The 19,960-nt window shown below is 31.1% G+C and overlaps 1 protein-coding gene across 1 annotated transcript in view; it reads left to right on the top strand.

Annotated features, from left to right (window-relative positions):
- Window positions 1-19,960, top strand: part of LOC107740077 (nidogen-1-like) — a 51,047-nt gene that overhangs the window by 4,852 nt on the left and 26,235 nt on the right. The window contains exons 2-10 of the mRNA XM_016552356.1: window positions 5,652-5,948; window positions 6,961-7,193; window positions 8,872-9,200; window positions 9,285-9,425; window positions 12,184-12,384; window positions 14,105-14,338; window positions 16,134-16,271; window positions 18,032-18,160; window positions 18,250-18,393. Coding sequence (XP_016407842.1) covers window positions 5,652-5,948; window positions 6,961-7,193; window positions 8,872-9,200; window positions 9,285-9,425; window positions 12,184-12,384; window positions 14,105-14,338; window positions 16,134-16,271; window positions 18,032-18,160; window positions 18,250-18,393 — 1,846 coding nt within the window. The remainder of the gene's footprint in view (window positions 1-5,651; window positions 5,949-6,960; window positions 7,194-8,871; window positions 9,201-9,284; window positions 9,426-12,183; window positions 12,385-14,104; window positions 14,339-16,133; window positions 16,272-18,031; window positions 18,161-18,249; window positions 18,394-19,960) is intronic.

Below are 19,960 nucleotides of genomic sequence, written 5' to 3'. Positions count from 1 at the left end.
TCGGTAATCCTCGGCAAACTTCGCCACGGCTCATTCGGTTCTTGTTGAGTCCTCGGTAATCCTCGGCAAACTTCGACAGTTGGCTGAACCGGCTCAATCGGTTCTTTTTGAGTTGGACGTGCTACTTCGGGCTGTGCGTCCTGCGTCATCAACCCAGAACTAAAGTTCGATTCAGTTCGATTTGTGAACCGGCTCAACCAGTTACTTTCTGAGATTCGTTCAAGAACCTAACATCACTACTGACTGGTTGCTGTAACATTTATTTCTGTTGTGTGATAGGATGTTAGATTAATCCCTATTGACTAAAAATTTCCAGAGCTTATCATCATTATTAACATAAAATTTATTGTAATCTCGATATGATATCATTTATCGCCCGACGCCAATTTAGGCTATTTATAGAATAGCGACTCAAGAGACTCCATGCGGGCTACCAGGTGCCCACGGGCACCACGTTGGTGACCACTGCTATATTATCACCAAATATTGGATTCAGTGTTTTTAGGGGCCAATCACCAAAGGGGGTAAGCACCTATTGTATCCGTTAGTCTTCTTTTTCTGCTCTAGAGTCTATGACTTCCCATAGAACCGAATGGTAAAAAGTTATGAAATTTGGTACGCAGATAGAGGACAGTCTGAATATTAACCACACCAAATTTGGAGTCTCTACCTCAATCTCTCTAGTGCCATATCACCAAATATTGGCTTCAGTGTTTTTAGGGGCCAATCACCAAAGGGGGTAAGCACCTATTGTATCCGTTAGTCTTCTTTTTCTGCTCTAGAGTCTATGACTTCCCATAGAACCGTATGGTAAAAAGTTATGAAATTTGGTACGCAGATAGAGGACAGTCTGAATATTAACCACACCAAATTTGCAGTCTCTACCTCAATCTCTCTAGCGCCACCAACTGTCCAAAGTTGCACTCACGTTTATGCTAATAACTTTTGAACCCTATAGGGCTAGAAACTAAATAATTTTTCTGCTTTGAAACGATGCATATTGTGCTATAAAAATAAATTTGACTTGACTTTTTCAGTTGAGAAGTCTTAGGGAGCTGTGTTGGTAGCATGCAGAGCTTTACCACTCTATAGGGTTTAATTTCCGTTTCGTCTTGTTTTGGGGATTTTCTCACAGGAATTTGAGCGATGCATCAGACTCGATCTGTTTCTTCTTTACCTCCTCGTTTGTTTCCCGTACCCCTGCCGTCTGGGTCGAGGTTGTGTCGCGTCTCCTCCAGGTGGCTTTGATTTCTCCTGGCCTCCCTTGAGGCGATGCATGTGGAGGAGCAGCTTGAAGGGCTGGATTAGTGGGTCAGCGCTCGGATCTACGGCATGACTCTGATTCTGTGCTCAATCTTCCATAAAGCCAAGAGTTATCATTGTTAATTTCTGTATGTGAGTTTAGAAGTGGACCTCAACCTTTATGACTCTATAACCCTCCATTATTCACATCAATATTGAAAAGCCAACACTTCTAGTTTCTTTTAATTCATTAAATTTCTCGATTCCAGAAATTTTAAGAGCTGAATGTTCTTCAAGCATCCTGGTCTTTTTAATTTGCATGACTTTTTTGCAATGTTTTTGTCCTGCAGCAAGCAAGAATATCCAAAGTTTTTTATTGCAATATGCAAGAAGATGCAGAGTTTTTTTATTGCAGTATACAAGAATATGTAGTTTATTAGTGCAGTATGGAAGAATATGCAAAGTTTTTGGAATTCATGTTTTTCAAGGATCCCGGCCTTTTCCATCTGCATTACTTCAAGTCCTTTGTGATTTACTGGATAAGGATAAAGGATAAGGATCTTTATTATTTTTTTTACTCACAATTTCTACACTTAATCAAATTTGCAATATGTAAAGAATATGCAATGTTTTTGTCCTGCAATATGCAAGACAATCCAAAGTTTTTTATTGCAGAGCAAGAAGATGCTAGTTTTTTTTTATTTTAATATGCAAGAATATGTCAAATGTATTATTGCAATATGCAAGAAGATGCAACGTTTTCATTGCGATATACAAGAATATGTAAAGTTTATTATTGCAATATTAACTGCTCAGCTAGAGCCGTCAGTTAAATAATTAGATTTCAGTAATTCATTGATTAAATAATTTCAGCCGTTTTAAGAGCTGAATGTTCTTCAAGGATTGCAGAATATTTTCCAATTTGCATGATTTGTCCAGTCATTTGCGATTTACTGGATAAGGATAAAGGATAATGGTCTTTAAAAATATTTAGCTCTCAGTTTCTACACTGAATAAAATTTGAAGAAATTGCATATGACACATTGAATTAAACTTACTTAATTTTGAAGTAGAAACACTGAAATTGTGTTTTCATGTAAAATGTACTTCAGTCATTTTTGTTTTATTTACAACTTAGAAAAATAAATTTTTACAGTGCACAAGATGACGAGTTAAATGTATATTCATTATAAAAATGGATGCTGTTTTAAGATTTTATTAATTTCAATGACTTTTTCAGGTCTAGAAATCACGTTTTAAAAATGACTTTTCATCATATATCCAGATTTTCTATGATGGTTCTTCAAAGAGAAAAACAGTTGTTGAGGGGGTGTTTAAAAAACAGAAATATCTTGATTTTTAGCTTATTTTAATGCTTGTTTTGTCTTATTTCAAATCATAGGGAAGTTTGGCCCCCTGGATGAGAACCACTGGCTTAGAAGTTTTTTCAAACTATGAACTTTAGTAATAGTGATGCTTGACTTGTGCAAATGCCACTAAATAATAGCAGAAGTTTGAGGAGAATCTGTTGTGTAATTTGAGACTTGTGTGAATTATTTTGACCCCTAGAAACAGAGACTTCTTCCATCAGATCACTTGCCGAAACTGCAAATGACCCAAGAAAAGTGTGTTAATCCTTTAAACGTTTGTTTCAGGTGTCAGAGATTCTACGCGTCTCCATCAAGCTTGAGTCAATACCTGCTGTTTGCTGCTCTTACAGATCCATCCAACTGCTTCTATCACTCATGCATGCATCTCTTTAGGACAAAAGCACAGTTATCGGGGTTTCAGGGTTTTTCTTTGAACTTTTGGCGCTTGAATGGTTTTGAAGAACATTACTTAGAACATTAAGGCCTGTTGTTGCTACAGGAAATGCATTGGATTGAAATGGTTTCAAAAGACTAATCTTGTGTTTTAATTGCTGTATTTCCAGACTCATGCATGTCAGGTTAGCGGTTCAACAACCAGCAGACGTCAAACACAGATTGTGGGGGTTTGATTTTGTCACTTTGGTGTGAAGAACGTCCTCCGTTATTTGAGGTTCAAGATCCTGAGAAGCCAGTCTGGATTTTCTAACAGAACTAATGTTTAGATTTTAACCCAAGCAGTAAGGAATTAGAGGAGACCTTCTTCTCACATGCTTTGCGGCTCCCCTGCGGTTTTACTTTAAAGTTGCCAGAAACTCGTTAAAGAAAAGCACACAAACACACTGAGTTTAAATGTCACAAAACCTTTTGAAGTGTGAAGGCATTCGACTGTAACAAGCACCATCACGGTTAGGAAAGAAAGATCACAGAAAATCATCGCTGTTTGTTTTAGGCGTCAGGTCTGATGATGTTGTGTCTGTTCCTGCAGAAAAACATCTAATAATGTGCAGTTTTTCAGAACAGACAGTGATTTTTACTTGGATTTCATGCAATTTAAGATTTAATGAGTGATTCTCACTCGAATTAATTATTACTAAACAAAGCAAAATTTATGCCTGCTATTAAAAACATTTTTAAGAAGAACACATCAGTTTTTACAGTGATTTAAAAGCAGGGCTGTTTTTATGCTTTATTGATCCCTTCATTGATTTCTGCTGGAAACTGCTTTTGTGCAGTTTTATTGCAATATGCAAGAATATGCTAATTTTTTAATTGCAATATGCAAGGATATTGAACATTTTTTTATTGCAATATGCAAGAATATGCAACTTTTTATTGCGATATGCAGGAATATGCCACGGCTTTATTGCAATATGAAAGAATATGCAACTTTTTTATTGCAATATGCAAGAATATGCATTTTTTTGCATATTATAATTTTTTTATTGCAATATGCAAAAGAATATGCAACATTTTTATTGCAATATGCAAGAATATGCATTTTTTTGCATATTATAATTTTTTTATTGCAATATGCAAAAGAATATGCAACATTTTTATTGCAATATGCAAGAATATGCATTTTTTTGCATATTATAATTTTTTTATTGCAATATGCAAAAGAATATGCAACATTTTTATTGCAATATGCAAGAATATGCATTTTTTTTGCATATTATTATTTTTTTTATTGCAATATGCAAAAGAATATGCAACATTTTTATTGCGTGCAGTTTTTCAGAACAGACAGTGATTTTTACTTGGATTTCATGCAATTTAAGATTTAATGAGTGATTCTCACTCGAATTAATTATTACTAAACAAAGCAAAATTTATGCCTGCTATTAAAAACATTTTTAAGAAGAACACATCAGTTTTTACAGTGATTTAAAAGCAGGGCTGTTTTTATGCTTTATTGATCCCTTCATTGATTTCTGCTGGAAACTGCTTTTGTGCAGTTTTATTGCAATATGCAAGAATATGCTAATTTTTTAATTGCAATATGCAAGGATATTGAACATTTTTTTATTGCAATATGCAAGAATATGCAACTTTTTATTGCGATATGCAGGAATATGCCACGGCTTTATTGCAATATGAAAGAATATGCAACTTTTTTATTGCAATATGCAAGAATATGCATTTTTTTGCATATATATATTTTTTTTTTTTATTGCAATATGCAAAAGAATATGCAACATTTTTATTGCAATATGCAAGAATATGCATTTTTTTGCATATATATATTTTTTTTTTTTATTGCAATATGCAAAAGAATATGCAACATTTTTATTGCAATATGCAAGAATATGCATTTTTTTGCATATATATATTTTTTTTTTTTATTGCAATATGCAAAAGAATATGCAACATTTTTATTGCAATATGCAAGAATATGCAACATTTTTATTGCAATATGTAAGAATATGCTACTTTTTTATTGCAATATGCAAGAATATGCAGTGTTTTTGTCTTGCAATATGCAAGAATATGCACAAGAATATGCAACATTTTTATTGCAATATGCAAGAATATGCAGTGTTTTTGTCTTGCAATATGCAAGAATATGCACAAGAATATGCAACATTTTTATTGCAATATGCAAGAATAGGCAACTTTGTAATTTGCAGTATGCAAAAATTTGCAACATTTTTTTATTGCAAAATGCAAGAATGCAATGTTTTTTTCTTGCATTATGCAATAATATGTAATGTTTTTTATTGCAATATTCAAAAATATATGAAATTTTTGTGCAATACACAAGAAAAGAAGTTCTCTAGAAGCTCTCTACATATGCATGTCTGTAGAATTTTTCACCTTTTCTACCTCTCCTCAACAAGCCACATTATATGAATTGTTATTCCTTCAAGTTATGCACATAAGTGTAATACATTAGCACTCAGGGTGTCATTTAATTCAAAACTCATTTATTTTACCTGTACATATCAGTTTCTCTCATAGCCACTGTCATACGAAGCGCATAACGGATCCATACTGGTTTAGATCTGTACTTATTTGTGTTTCATGTGACACCCTCTGCAGGTCAACACCAATGGCTTCATCTCGCTGACTGACCCGACTGATGAGTCCGAGTACCTGGGGAAGATGCCGGCCAGTTTTGGTATGATTGCAGCCTTCCTGGGAGATCTGGACACCACCGATGGGGCCGGTTATGTCTATTTCCGCCAGGATAAAAGCCCTGATGTGCTCCAGAGAGCCGCAGAGCACATCGGCCAAGCGTTTCCTTCTGACGACGAGATCGAACCCACTCACGCCATCATCGTCACCTGGGAGAATGTGGCGCCTCAAGGTGAACGAGGAACAGGAGGTGAATATGCGGTACGTCCCTCAACTCTGAATGTTATTAATGTTATTAAGTTATTAAGCCGGCACAAAAGCGTCTACAAGTCAAGTCACCTTTATTTAAGTTTTTATTGCAGTCTGCAAGAATATGCAGAGCTATTGTTTTGCAATATGCAAGAATATACAAAGTATGCTGGTTTTTATTGCAATATGCATGAATATGCAAAGTTATTGTCTTGAGATAAGCAAATATGTTGGTTTTTATTGCAAAATGCATGAATATGCAACGTTTTTTTCCTGCAGTATGGAAGAATATGCTGTTTTTTTATTTCAATATACAAGAAATTTAAAGTTATTGTCTTGAAATATGCAAGAATAGGCAAAGTTTTCTGCAATATGCAAGAATATGCTATTTTTATTGCAGTTTACAAGAAAATGTAAAGTTATTGTCTTGCAAAATGCAATAATATGCAATTATTGTCTTGAAATATGCAAGAATATGCAGTTTTTGTATTGCAATATGCATGAATATGCAGAGTTATTGTCTTGAAACATGCAAGGATATGCAAAGTTTTTTTTTTCCTGCAGTATGGAAGAATATGCAGAGTTATTGTTTTGCAGTATGCAAGAATATACAAATTATGCAGGTTTTTATTGCAAAATGCATGAATATGCAAACTTATTGTCTTGAAATATGCAAGAGTAGGCAAGGTTTTCTGCAGTATAGAAGAATATGCAAGTTTTTTATTGCAGTATGCAAGAATATGCACAAAAAAAAAATCTTGCAATATGCAAGAATATGCATTATTATAAGGCACAGTTACTTCTATAGCACTTTATACAGTACAGATTGTTTCAAAGCAGCTTCACCGTGATAATCAGGAACATAGTTTTAATGTTGCAAATTTCTTCAGCTATGCAGATTCAGTTCTAATCTGTAAAGCAGCACTAAAAAGACAATAGTGTCATTATCCAGCTCTTAAACATGACAGATAATTAACATTGCTTTTCCTTCCTGAAATGCAAGCTTGTTATAAATCTGTTGCAGAGAAATACTTTCCAGCTGGTTGTAGCAAACATGGAGTCTGCGTCTTACGGCATCCTGCTGTATCCAGAGGAGAGCATGCAGTTCGGCTCCACTCTCATTGATGATGAAGATCAGCTGGTTGAGGTCGGCTTCAATGAAGGGAAGGTCCCGGGATGGTTCGGGTGGGCGACCACTCAGGGATCTTACTATCGCATCTCTGAAGACAGCGAGGAGTCAATAAACGCTCTCGCACAGTAAGTGCCTACTTCTAAACGTAGTTGTTGGTGCATTATTAATCTGGGCTCCCTCGATTTTCATGAGAGCCAGTTAATCATAAAAGCAGTGGTTTTGTTCGAAAAGTAAAATAAAAAAAATAGATATATGTGACCCTGGAGCACAAAACCAGTCATAAGGGTCAATTTTTGGAAATTGAGATGTATGCATCATCTGAGAGCTGAATAAATAAATAATAACAATATATTTAAATATTTAATATTTTTTTAATTAATTTTTATTATAGTTTTAGTTATTTAAGTACATCAAGTTAAACTAAATTAACTTGCTTTGGCAACTAGCTGGAATAAAATAACTTTTTTTTTTTCAGTTAACATTTGTTTTTATTTCAGGTAACCAAAATGTGTTTTATAGTTTTAGTTAACTTTAATAACCCTGATACAAACACATATACATTTTTTTTAAATGATTATGGTGATTAATGATTATATGATTAAAATGCTATTAATAAAATAGAGCAAAAAGCCCCGTGATTGAGAAAATTGCCTTTAAAGTTGTCCAAATGAAGTTCGTAGTAATGAATATTACTAATCAAAAATTAAGTTTTGATATATTTACGGTAGGAAATTTACAAAATATCTTCATGGAACATGATCTTTACTTAATATCCTAATGATTTTTGGCATAAAAGAAAAATCGATAATTTTGACCCATACAATGTATTGTTGGCTATTGCTACAAATATACCCCAGCGACTTAAGACTGCTTTTGTGCTCCAGGGTCACAAATATGAAAGTGATTAATATGTTAAAATAAAACACCTACCTATGATGAGTTTGTGCCAAATTACTATAGAGTTTATTCGGAAAATAAAATAAATCCGACAATAAAATGTCCCCGTTTTTTACTAAACAACAGTAAATCTCTATATTAAATATTAAGTGAATGAATTTGTGCTGAATTACTGTAGTGTTTAATCGGACAATAAAACATCTCCCTTTTTAAAAACTGATAAGTCTGTTAAAACTGATCATACTGACATGATAAGATGATTTTTAAAACAAACATTAATAACACACACACTATATATAAATGTGTGTGTGTGTGTGTGTGTGTGTGTGTGTGTGTGTTATATGGAATAACCGTTTTATAAAAGCAATAAGCCCCGTGAAGCCGTGGTTTACAGTGAATTTATAACAGCTAAGTGGCGTTGTTAGGTACGACGTGAAGCGGAGTAAACCCCCTTAGCTATTATTAATTCACTGTAAACCACGGCTTCACGGGGCTTATTGCTTTTATAAAACGGTTATTCCATATACGTAGTAAGGTTTCACAAAATAAAGCAGAGCAAATAAAGTGTAATGATATTAATAAAAACAGTATTCTTCCACCAAACAATGTAGCTCCTCAGAAACAGTTGTGGTTGCTACAAAGTGGTTGCCGAGCAACAGACAAACGTAAACAAAGGTGTGTGTTACTTTGTAGAGTCATTTACAACAGCTTCGAACAATGCTTCAGCCAATCAGAATCAAGCACCGGAACTCTCCGTTTTATAAATAGCATTTTACTATATTTTAGTGTTTAATTTATTTAATAGCATTTTATTTATTCTCCCATCAGAACACACCTGTGCTCATTTTTCCCACGGTTCTTATTATTAAATATGAATGTGTTGCAACTCCTATCCAATCTTCTCAGGGAGACAAACTCGGGCCGGCCTGGCGTGTGGGTCTACGAGATCGGCACGTCTCCGTTATTCACCTCCATCACGCCCGGAGAGGTCACGGAGGTCACGTCTGAGGAGACTATGGTGGACTCTCCGGTCCCTGAGCCGTCAGTCCCGTGGATTCGACACCGTGAAGAGCTTCAGACCTCCGAAGCACCGTATGAAACGCTCACCACTAGTCCAGAGCCGTTCGGAGAGTCGTCGACCCCTGACGAGCTTCAGCATCGTTATGTTCAGCCTCAGCAGCGGCCGCAGAACCCGCAGGTGCTGATCATCGATGAAGACGAGCTGAACGTCGACGGTGAGAGAAAAACACTGATTATATTCAGCCTAACAAGTCTGAACTGTGTGTCCATATCAAATGTTTCTTTATATTTTCTGGCAGTGTTCTCTTATAATTACGAGATGTGCTCCAGCAACAAGCACAAGTGCTCTGTGTTCGCGGACTGCAGAGATTACGCTGACGGATTCTGCTGTCACTGCAAACCCGGTTACTACGGCAACGGCAAGGATTGCGTCGCCGAGGGTGAGTCGCAACGTTAACCAGGGTTAAATAACAATTAAAATAAAAAAATCTCTTCACTTAAAGTCAACTGAAATAAAATAAAATAAATTGTAAATATATTTTAAAAAACTTATTTTATTTCAGTTCTTTGCCAAGGCAACATTTATAATTTTTGTTTATCACTAAAGTATCTAAAACTAAAACTGAAATAAAAAATAATAAAAAAATTTTTTTTTTTTAAACAAAAAGTGAACAAACAGCAAAATCTGTCAAATTTGAACTAAAATTAAAATGAAAATGAAAAAATAAAAACTAATTCAAAATATAATTGCTAAAACTTGAACAAAAATTTAAGTGAAAATGAAAAAATAAAAACTAATTCAAAATATAATTAGTAAAACTTGAACTAAAATGAAAATGAAAAAATAAAAACTAATTCAAAATATTAATAAAGTATTATAGTATATTTTAATGATAATAAAATAACACTGGGTCACATCGTTTTAACTCTAAACATACATTATCAGGATATGTATTGGAAATGTTAAAATTTGAAATAAAAAAAAATATTAAAACTATATAGACATATAAAAAAAAAACCTAATGGTAATAAAATTGACAAATACAAAAAATGCTAAAACTTGAACTAAAATTAAAATGAAAACAGAAAATATAAAAATAAAAACAAATTCAAAATATTAATAAAAATGTCTATAGTTTTTATTCATTTTTTTTATTGTTTCATTTTGTGTCATTTTATTTTATTGTTTCAGTTAGTTATTTTAGTACATCAAGTTAAACTAAATAAAAATGAAAAAATGTTGCTTTGACGACAAACTGAAATAAAATAATTTTTTATATATTTTTAATATTTTATTTTATTTCAGTTAACATTTATTTTATTTCAGGTAATGAACTAAAGTTTTAGCTTTAGCTAATGATAATAAACCTGATCCCATGCAATACTATGAACTTCATCCGTTCCTACTAAACAACAATAAATCCCTGAATATCATATCTGAGCAGTGAGTGATCCCGTTGTTGAAAATGAAAAAATAAAAACTAATTCAAAATATTAATAAAGTATTATAGTATATTTTAATGATAATAAAATAACACTGGGTCACATCGTTTTAACTCTAAACATACATTATCAGGATATGTATTGGAAATGTTAAAATTTGAAATAAAAAAAAATATTAAAACTATATAGACATATAAAAAAAAAAACTAATGGTAATAAAATTGACAAAAATACAAAAAATGCTAAAACTTTAACTAAAATTTAAATGAAAACAGAAAATATAAAAAAATTCAAAATATTAATTAAAAATGATGATAGTATATTTTAATGATATTAAAATAACACTGGGTCACATCGTTTGAACTCTAAACATACATGATCAGGATATGTATTGTTTAGTTTGCAATAGGGTTTTATTTAATTAAAAATAAGAGCATAAAAATGTTTTTGTTACTTGAAATACAATAAACATTAACTGAATTAAAATCAAATTTAAAAAAGTATTTATAAAGCTTATTTTATTTCAACTAGTTGCCAAGGCAATAATTAATTTTTATTTAATTTAATTTAACTTAACTAAAACTAAAACCATTAAAAAAAAATATTTAGTTACTTGAAATATATGTTAACAGAATAAAATAAAATTTAATAAAATATATGTATTAAAAAAAAAAATAACTAAAACTTGAATAAAAATTGATAAAACTATATAGACACGTTAAAAAACTAATTAAATAAAAACACATAAATTACAAAAACTAACAAAAATTAAATGAAAACATAAAACATAAAAATAAAAACAAATTCAAAATATTAATAAAAATATCTATAGTTTTTATTCATTTTTTTTATTGTTTCATTTTGTGTCATTTTATTTTATTGTTTCGGTTAGTTATTTTAGTACATCAAGTTAAACTAAATAAAAATGAAAAAATCTCTGAAAAGAGCTGTTTTTGACAGGGTAAAAAAGGTGTTTTTTACACTACCATTGAGAAATTTTAACCAAACTATGTTACAGACTTTTCATTAAGACCCTAAAGAATCATATCAACTTGTGGAAAATGGGCATCCTATGACCCCTTTAACACTATGATTAGTGTTATTATTGTAATTAATATTGATAATATCATTAAGTTATTGTTGTTGTTATTATTGTTTAAATTAAGTTAATAATATTAACTGAAACATTAATTGGATTTCCAACCAATGACACAATATCGTCAAAAAATCTCAAAATCTGAGTTTTTGCTATTAGCTACTTCTTTGTTATTATTAATATGAATTAATAATATTTATTATTATTATATTAATAATATTAACAATATTATTAACATTAATCATTAATGATTTTTAATAATTAATAATATTTAGTATAGCATTGATTTATAATAATAATAATTATTGTTGTTATTATTTTGTTAACAATATTATTACCATTAATTAATTTAATAATTAATCATATTTATTGTATTGTTTTTTTATCATTATTATTATTATTATTATTATGTTATAAACACAACAAGAAAACTGGACATTTTAACGTTCTTAGAATATAAAAAATAAACAATATAATAACGTTATATCTTGAGTGAAAATAAAGTTAGTGGAACGTTGTGAGAAACGTTTCAGTAACCTTTAAACAACGTTATGATCACGACAATAAAACTAGACATGTCGGTGTTTTAGAAACATTTTAAAACAATGTTCCCGCGCTTTTATAAGCTAAATGGATTACCTGGGTTCTGGTCTCGGCAGGAGGGGTTTTCACGCGGCAGGTCGAGGTCGTCTTCCAGCCCGGGAACGAGCGGCTGAGCGTCAGGCAGGAGTTCGGCGGCATCGATGAACACGATCACCTGCTGATCAGCACCGAACTGGACGGCAGGATCCCAGAGGTGCCTCGAGGAGCCACGGTCCAGATCGAGCCCTACAGCGAGATCTACCAGCACTCCAGCAACCGTGAGTCAACCTCTCAGATATATGACACTAGTCAGAAATATCCTCGTTTCAAAGTGTCTCTATGATACAAACTCTCTCTAAGATAGCTGGAGCGGATCTGCAACTCTGCAGTCAAAGTGCATGCATTTCTGTTATTTTTAAGGAATATTGGAACGAACTGAAATTAGATTAACACAAGATTTAAGTTATTTTATAGTAATTGTGAAGGGCTGGATTTAAAAAAAGAAACCAGAAATGTACTCATTTTTTTAGTAATTTACACCTAATTAGACGTGCTCTCAATTTTAATTATGCTTTTTATTTATTTGTTTATTTTTTAAGGAAACGTTTATGTAGGTATCAGAGTTGTAAATTAGCCTGTACAATATCATTAATATACTATTATAGTTTTTAAAATTATTTTGAATTTGTTTTATTTTTTTTATATTTTCTGTTTCCATTTAATTATATTTATTTCTTTGTTTTTGTTTTTTGTTTGTTTTTGTAATTTTTTTGCTAGCTTTGTTTTTTTTATGTTTATGTAGTTTTTTATTAATTTTTATTTCAGTTTTAGTTTTATTTATTTTTGTACATCAAGTTAAACTAAATGAAAATTAGAAATTTTGTTACATTTTATATATTTTATTTTATTTCAGTTTAAACTTATTTTATGATGGATTTTATTATTATTATTATGGTTAAAGTTTTAGTTTAGGAAAAGTTTATGTAGGTATCAGAAATCATTAATATCCTATTATAGTTTTTTTTATTATTTTGAATTTGTTTTATTTTTATATTTTCTGTTTCCATTTAATTTTATTTATTTGTTTGTTTTTGCCATTTTTGCTAGCTTTGTTTTTTTAATGTTTATATAGTTTTTATTAATTTTTATTTCAGTTTTGTTTGTATTTTATATATTTTATTTTATTTCAGTTCAAACTTATTTTATGATGGATTTTATTATTATTATGGTTAAAGTTTTAGTTTTAGTTCACTATAATTAACCTGTGTACAATGCATTGTTTTTAGTTAATTTTGTGCTGAAATCATGCTTTTTATACTGTCACTATACATATAAATAGTCAAAAATGTGGTAAAGCTAATGCAAAACTAACATACACCAATTAAGTGTTGTAATTCAGGTGTTCTACGTCTAACGTAAAGCTAATAACTCACTCTTTTTTTGTTGTTTTTCTATGTAAACATGCGCTTGATGAAGATCTTTGACTGTTGCATCTTGTGCATCATCTCGTGCATGACACGGCACACTTAAAAGTCACATTTTAAACATAAATGCATCTCAAATTAAAAAAATTCTCTTTTTTCCATTCTACTGCGCTGCTTTTCTGTTTTATTTTTTTTCTACGTAAACATGCACTTGTCGGACGTCTTTGACCGTTGCCCTCGCATCTTTTGCATCATTCATGATGCTGCATTCTAAAAACATTTAAAATTTAAATTTTAAAAAATGCATTTCAAATTTTTAAAAATGCATTTTTTTTTCTCATTCCATTGCCTGGCATCTCTCATTTTAAAAAATGCAATATTGCGTTCTGTGTTAACAGCCCCTTCGGCACCATGCATTTATCTTACTAACAACAGAAATTGAGGCCAAGCAGCTTTCTATGTTCTCCTAAAAAACCCTTTTAATCTAAAGATGAAACATATGAACACATGAGCTTGTGCGGTTTAATGGCATCCTCTCTATTTCAGTCTTCGCTCTTCTCTGTGATGTTCTCAGTGATTACGTCCTCCTCGCGGCGGGACTATATCGTTAGCATGCCCGACGGTAGCGTTCGCACACATAGCTTCTTGTGGACGCAGAACATCAAGTTCCAGAGCTGCCCGCACGAGGAGGTCCTGAGCGCTGTGCCGGCGAGCCAACAACTCAGCGTCGACCAGATCTTCGTCATGTACGACTCCAGCAACCAGCTGATCCGCTTCGCCATGAGCAACAAGATCGGCTCCATCCACAGTAAGAAAACCTAGAACTACAGCAAATGAAACACACGACAGAGCGACTAAACACTGGGTTCTGTCACATATGTGTTGGGTAATGACTCATACACTACTGTTTCAAAGTTTGGGGTCGGTAAGATTTCCTAATGGTTTTACAATAAGTCTCTTCTGCTCACCAGTGCTGCATTTATTTGATCAAAACATACAGTAAAAATAGTGAAATCCAAACTTTTGAACGTTAGTGTATATTGTTAGAAAATATTTCTATTTTGAATAAATGCTGTTCTTTTTTTTACTTTTTATTCATCAAAGAATCTTGAAAAAAGTAGCACAGCTTCCGAAAAATGTTTAAATATTCCAACATTGATAATAATCAGCATATTAGAATGATTTCTGAAGATCATGTGACACTGAAGACTGGAGTAATGATGCTGAAAATACAGCTGCGCATCACAGAAATAAATTACATTTTAACAGATATTCACATAAAAAACAGTATTTTTAAATTGCAATAATATTTCAAAATTTTTACTGTATTTTTAAATCAAATAAATGCAGCTTTGATGAGCAGAAGAAACGTTTTTATAAAATATGAAAATTCTTACTGACCCCAAATTTTGAACGGCAGTGTATGTATAAATGTTTTACTACTTGTAGTTGAGATTTGTTATGTATTGCTTTACAGTGTACTGTAAGTTGAATATATTATAGGAGTTGTAGGTTATAATTAATAATTTCTTATGTGGTGATATTGAGGAGGTTTTGTTGAGGTTATAGTAATTTGTTGTAGTAGTGATTTGTATCACTGCTGTGGGTAAATGATGCATGGAAAGGACAGGGTTAAAAAAGGAGCTCGTATTTTTGTGGCTTCTTTTATTGGTCCGTTTTAATGGTTAAATGAAAGAGGTTGAGTATTTTATGTTTCAGAATAGAGTGAAAGAGGATGCTTCGGCTCTCTGCTTTTGATGTGGTTTCATATTTAAAACCCCTTAAGTGCCACCGGCCCACAGGTGGGCCCAATGGCGCTCTTTTTTGTTGTTGTCTTTTTTCTCTATCACATATTTTAGAAATCATAAATGATATATCATTTGAAAGCTTAAAACCTCAGAATTCATCCTGTGAAAGCCATTTTTAAGTCGGACATTACTTTACCATAGAAATGGTACTTTAAAATCTTTTAGTCTCCTCCCCTTGGAGTCAAGTATCGTATTACAAAATGTATTACGGTCTTTTAGAATCAAATTTTTTTATGATCTTGAACAAAATACATATATTTGGAAAGGTCTGAGTCTCAAGATTCCATATTTGGTGGTTATTTTTTGTTAGAAGTAATATTGACCGAGAAATTTAGACCTTTGTGACAGAAAAATGCATCTGGATGGCACCCGGTGGCTGTTTGTGGTATAACGCCTTAAATACATTTTTTTAATATCAACTTCAAATTTGGAACATAACTTATTTAGACACAAGGCTGTAATTTTATGTCAATTTTGGATTCAAAAATATTTTTGTAAAATATTTACTTTATATAAATAAATAAAAATTGGTACAATGCATTTTCTTTACAGTAAATTTAAACTTCTATAACTTGTTGATACTTTAATATTTTGAAATGATAGTTATCTGCAGATTGTCTTCTTAAAAAGGAGTCCAACCGTAGGTCTGTATTCCAAAGTTTGCATGAATTATAATAATTTAAGTTTGGATGGTGCACTTTCACGTCTATGTTCAAAAATGGGGGGGTGGCACTTAAGGGGTTAAATGCTTTATGGTTTGAATGGCTTCAGGTTTTGTTTATTGGTGTTTTTCAGGTGGAATCCCGGAGCAGAATCCCTGTTTCACCGGGAGACACGGCTGCGACACTAATGCCGTCTGTCGTGCCGCTCAAGGCAAAGACTTCACCTGCGAATGTGCCGCTGGGTTCACCGGAGACGGACGGGTTTGTTACGGTAACGATCCTCGGGTTTATATTTTGGGTCAGTGTTTGTGTTCAAACGTCTGCGTTGAGTTACTGAAGAGCTCGTTCATCTCAGCGCCGATAAATCTAGCTGTTCTCTGCTTGTAGACATCATTATGTGACCCTGGAGCACAAAACCAGTCATAAGGGTCATTTTTGTGAAACTGAGATTTATGCATCATCTGAAAGCTGAATGAATAATCTTTCCATTGATGTATGGTTTGTTAGGATAGGACAATATTTGGCTGAGATACAACTATTTGAAAATCTGGAATCTGAGGGTGCAAAAAAATCTAAATATTGAGAAAATCATCTTTAAAGTTGTTCAAATGAAGTTCTTAGCAATGCATATTACTAATCAAAAATTAAGTTTTGATATATTTACGGTAGGAGATTTACAAAATATCTTCATGGAACATGATCTTTACTTAATATCCTAATGATTTTTGGCATAAAAGAAAAATCTATAATTTTGACCCATACAATGTATTGTTGGCTATTGCTACAAATATACCCCAGCGACTTAAGACTGCTTTTGTGCTCCAGGGTCACTATATTATAATTTAATTTGATGTCAAAGCTCCTCCTGGTTCACAGACGGCTCGATGATCCAGTGCAAACACTGACTGTATATACAGTGTTTAATTCATGGGAGGTTTCCTCTCTTTGGGATTTAGTGCAAATAAAACACGTTTAGCCTCCAGGACTTTCTGCATGATTTGGTCCACAATTTGTCCCCCTTTTTGAGAAGATCTGGGTCTCGTTATTGTTATTAACTGCACTTACATATTTCAGAGCATATACACAGAAATGAATTATTGCTGCTCTTTCTAATAAGTGCTTCATCTCAAAAACCCTGAGTGATCTAAAATAAATAGAGTTTAAAGTCGATTCACTTTATTAATTTGTAAATCACAAAAAAAATGTCCAGAACTTGTTATAGGTTATAATATATAATAGGTATAAATATAGGTTATATTTCACCCTAAAATAAAAAAAAATCTCATTCTCATTCAAAATCTCATTCAACTAATATATATTATATAATATATAGGAATGTTATTTTTAAATATATTATTAAAATATAATATATACTGTATGTTTATATTGTTTTTAATGTATTTTTAATATATATTAATTTTATATTTTTCATTATTTATTATATGTATGTAAATATATAACAAATGTAAAAATTTTATATATGTAAATATATTATTTTTAGCTGTTTTATATACAAAAACATTATATGAAACAGTACGAAAGCAACACTAAGTAGTTTAGAATGAAATAGAGAAATGTTAGAATGGAAGAAAAAAAAATAAAAATTTTTTTGAAAAATAATATAGAAAAATAATATAATATGCTTTAAATAGTGAAGTATTTGTACGTTATGGTATTAATTCCTTGCACTGCCTTTATTTTATGTTGATTTCAGCTTCAGCACTGGCCTTTAAAATACCTATATTGTTTGGAAATCACATTGAAGATTGTATATAAGAACTGTTGTTTGTACGTTTAAAAAAAACGTCAAAATTTAAACCTATTTTGAGCTCTTTTCTGTTTGCACCCTCAGATTCCAGATTTTCAAATACCGGTAGTTGTATCTCGACCAAATATTGTCCTATCCTAACAAACCATACATCAATGGAAAGCTTATTTATTCAGCTTCAGATGATGTACGAATTGCATGACCCTTATGACTGGTTTTGTGCTCCAGGGTCACATATATGAATTTCTATCTTTGTTTGTCAGATGTTGATGAGTGCTCAGAAAGCCCTCAGATCTGCGGTCCGTACAGCATCTGCAGCAACCAGCCCGGATCTTTCCGCTGTGAGTGTGTGGAGGGTTTTCAGTTCGCCGGCGATGGACGGACCTGCGTCGGTAAGAGCCTGTGTTTGGGAGACACGCTCCCATGTGACCAAACCCCTTCTGAGCGGCGTTTGAGCTTGTTGTGCCTGTGTCCCGTGCAGAGACGGAGCGTCCCGTGGATCACTGTCAGAGAGGAACGCATGACTGCGACGCTCCCGAGCGCTCCAGATGCAGCTACACCGGAGACTCGTCTTATATCTGCTCGTGTCTGCCGGGCTTCTCTGGAGACGGACGGGCGTGTCAGGGTAACGTCTCACTCGCTGCTGAGCCGAAATACACATAACATACAGATCTAATGCCTAGTAGTGGGTGTAAATGACGTCTGTTCAGTCTCAAATTTTAATGGTTACATTTTAGTTAAGGTTTTAGTGTGTGTTTTTGTCATTTTTATTCATTTTAGTTTTTAAATGTATATAGTTTTCTAATAGTTAATTCTATTTATTAGTTTTTATTTTTATATTTTAACTTTAGTTTTAGTTTTGGGGATTTAGTTGTGTTTTTTGTCTTATTAATTTTTATTTTTTAAATATTTCTATATAGTTTTTATACATTTATTTATTAGTCTTTATTTTTATATTTTCTGTTTTCACTTTCATTTCAGTTAAATATTTAGTATTTTGTAGTGTTTTTTTGTCATTTTTATGATTAAAAAAAAAAATATGTCTATATAGTTTATATAGTCTATATATTTATTATTTATTTATTATTTATTAAAGTTTTAGTTATTTTGTTGTGTGTTTTTATCATTTTTATACATTTTTGTTTTTAAATGTATATCGTTTTTATTAAATTCTATTTATTCGTTTTTATTTTTATATTTTCACTTTAGTTTTAGTTTTGGGGATTTAGTTGTGTTTTTTGTCTTATTAATTTTTATTTTTTAAATATTTCTATATAGTTTTTATAAATTTATTTATTTGTTTTTATTTTTATATTTTCTGTTTTCACTTTCATTTCAGTTAAAGATTTAGTATTTTGTAGTGTTTTTTTGTCAATTTTATGATTTTTTAAAATATGTCTATATAGTTTATATAGTCTATATATTTATTAATTTTTATTTTTATATTTTCCTTTTTCACTTGAATTTTAATTAAAGTTTTAGTCATTTTGTTGTGTGTTTTTATCATTTTTATTAATTTTAGTTTTTAAATGTATATCGTTTTTATTAAATTCTATTTATTCGTTTTTATTTTTATATTTTCACTTTAGTTTTAGTGATTTTTTTGTGTTTTTTGTCATTATAAATTTTTATATTTTAAATATTTCTATATAGTTTTTATACATTTATTTATTCGTTTTATTTGTATATTTTCTGTTTTCTCTTTAATTTCAGTTAAAGATTTTGTATTTTTGTAGTGCTTTTTTTTTGGTCATTTTTATAATTTTTTCTTTTTAAATATTTCTATATAGTTTTTATAAATTTATTTATTAGTCTTTATTTTTATATTTTCTGTTTTCACTTTCATTTCAGTTAAAGATTTAGTATTTTTTTAGTGTTTTTTGTTATTTTTATGATTTTTAAAAATATGTCTATATAGTTTATATAGTCTATATATTCATAAATTTTTATTTTTATATTTTCCTTTTTCACTTGAATTTTAATTAAAGTTTTAGTAATTTTGTTGTGTGTTTTTGTCATTTTTATTAATTTTTGTTTTTAAATGTCTATATAGTTTTTATTAAATTCTATTTATTAGTCTTTATTTTTATATTTTCACTTTAGTTTTAGTTTTGGGGATTTAGTTGTGTTTTTTGTCTTATTAATTTTTATTTTTTAAATATTTCTATATAGTTTTTATAAATTTATTTATT

The sequence above is a fragment of the Sinocyclocheilus rhinocerous genome, unplaced genomic scaffold (genome assembly GCF_001515625.1).
Source record: "Sinocyclocheilus rhinocerous isolate Xijiao unplaced genomic scaffold, SAMN03320098_v1.1 scaffold1186, whole genome shotgun sequence".
NCBI classification, from domain to species: Eukaryota; Metazoa; Chordata; class Actinopteri; order Cypriniformes; family Cyprinidae; genus Sinocyclocheilus; species Sinocyclocheilus rhinocerous.
Note: the sequence above shows the minus strand (reverse complement) of the source record. Positions and strands in the feature narration are given on the sequence as shown.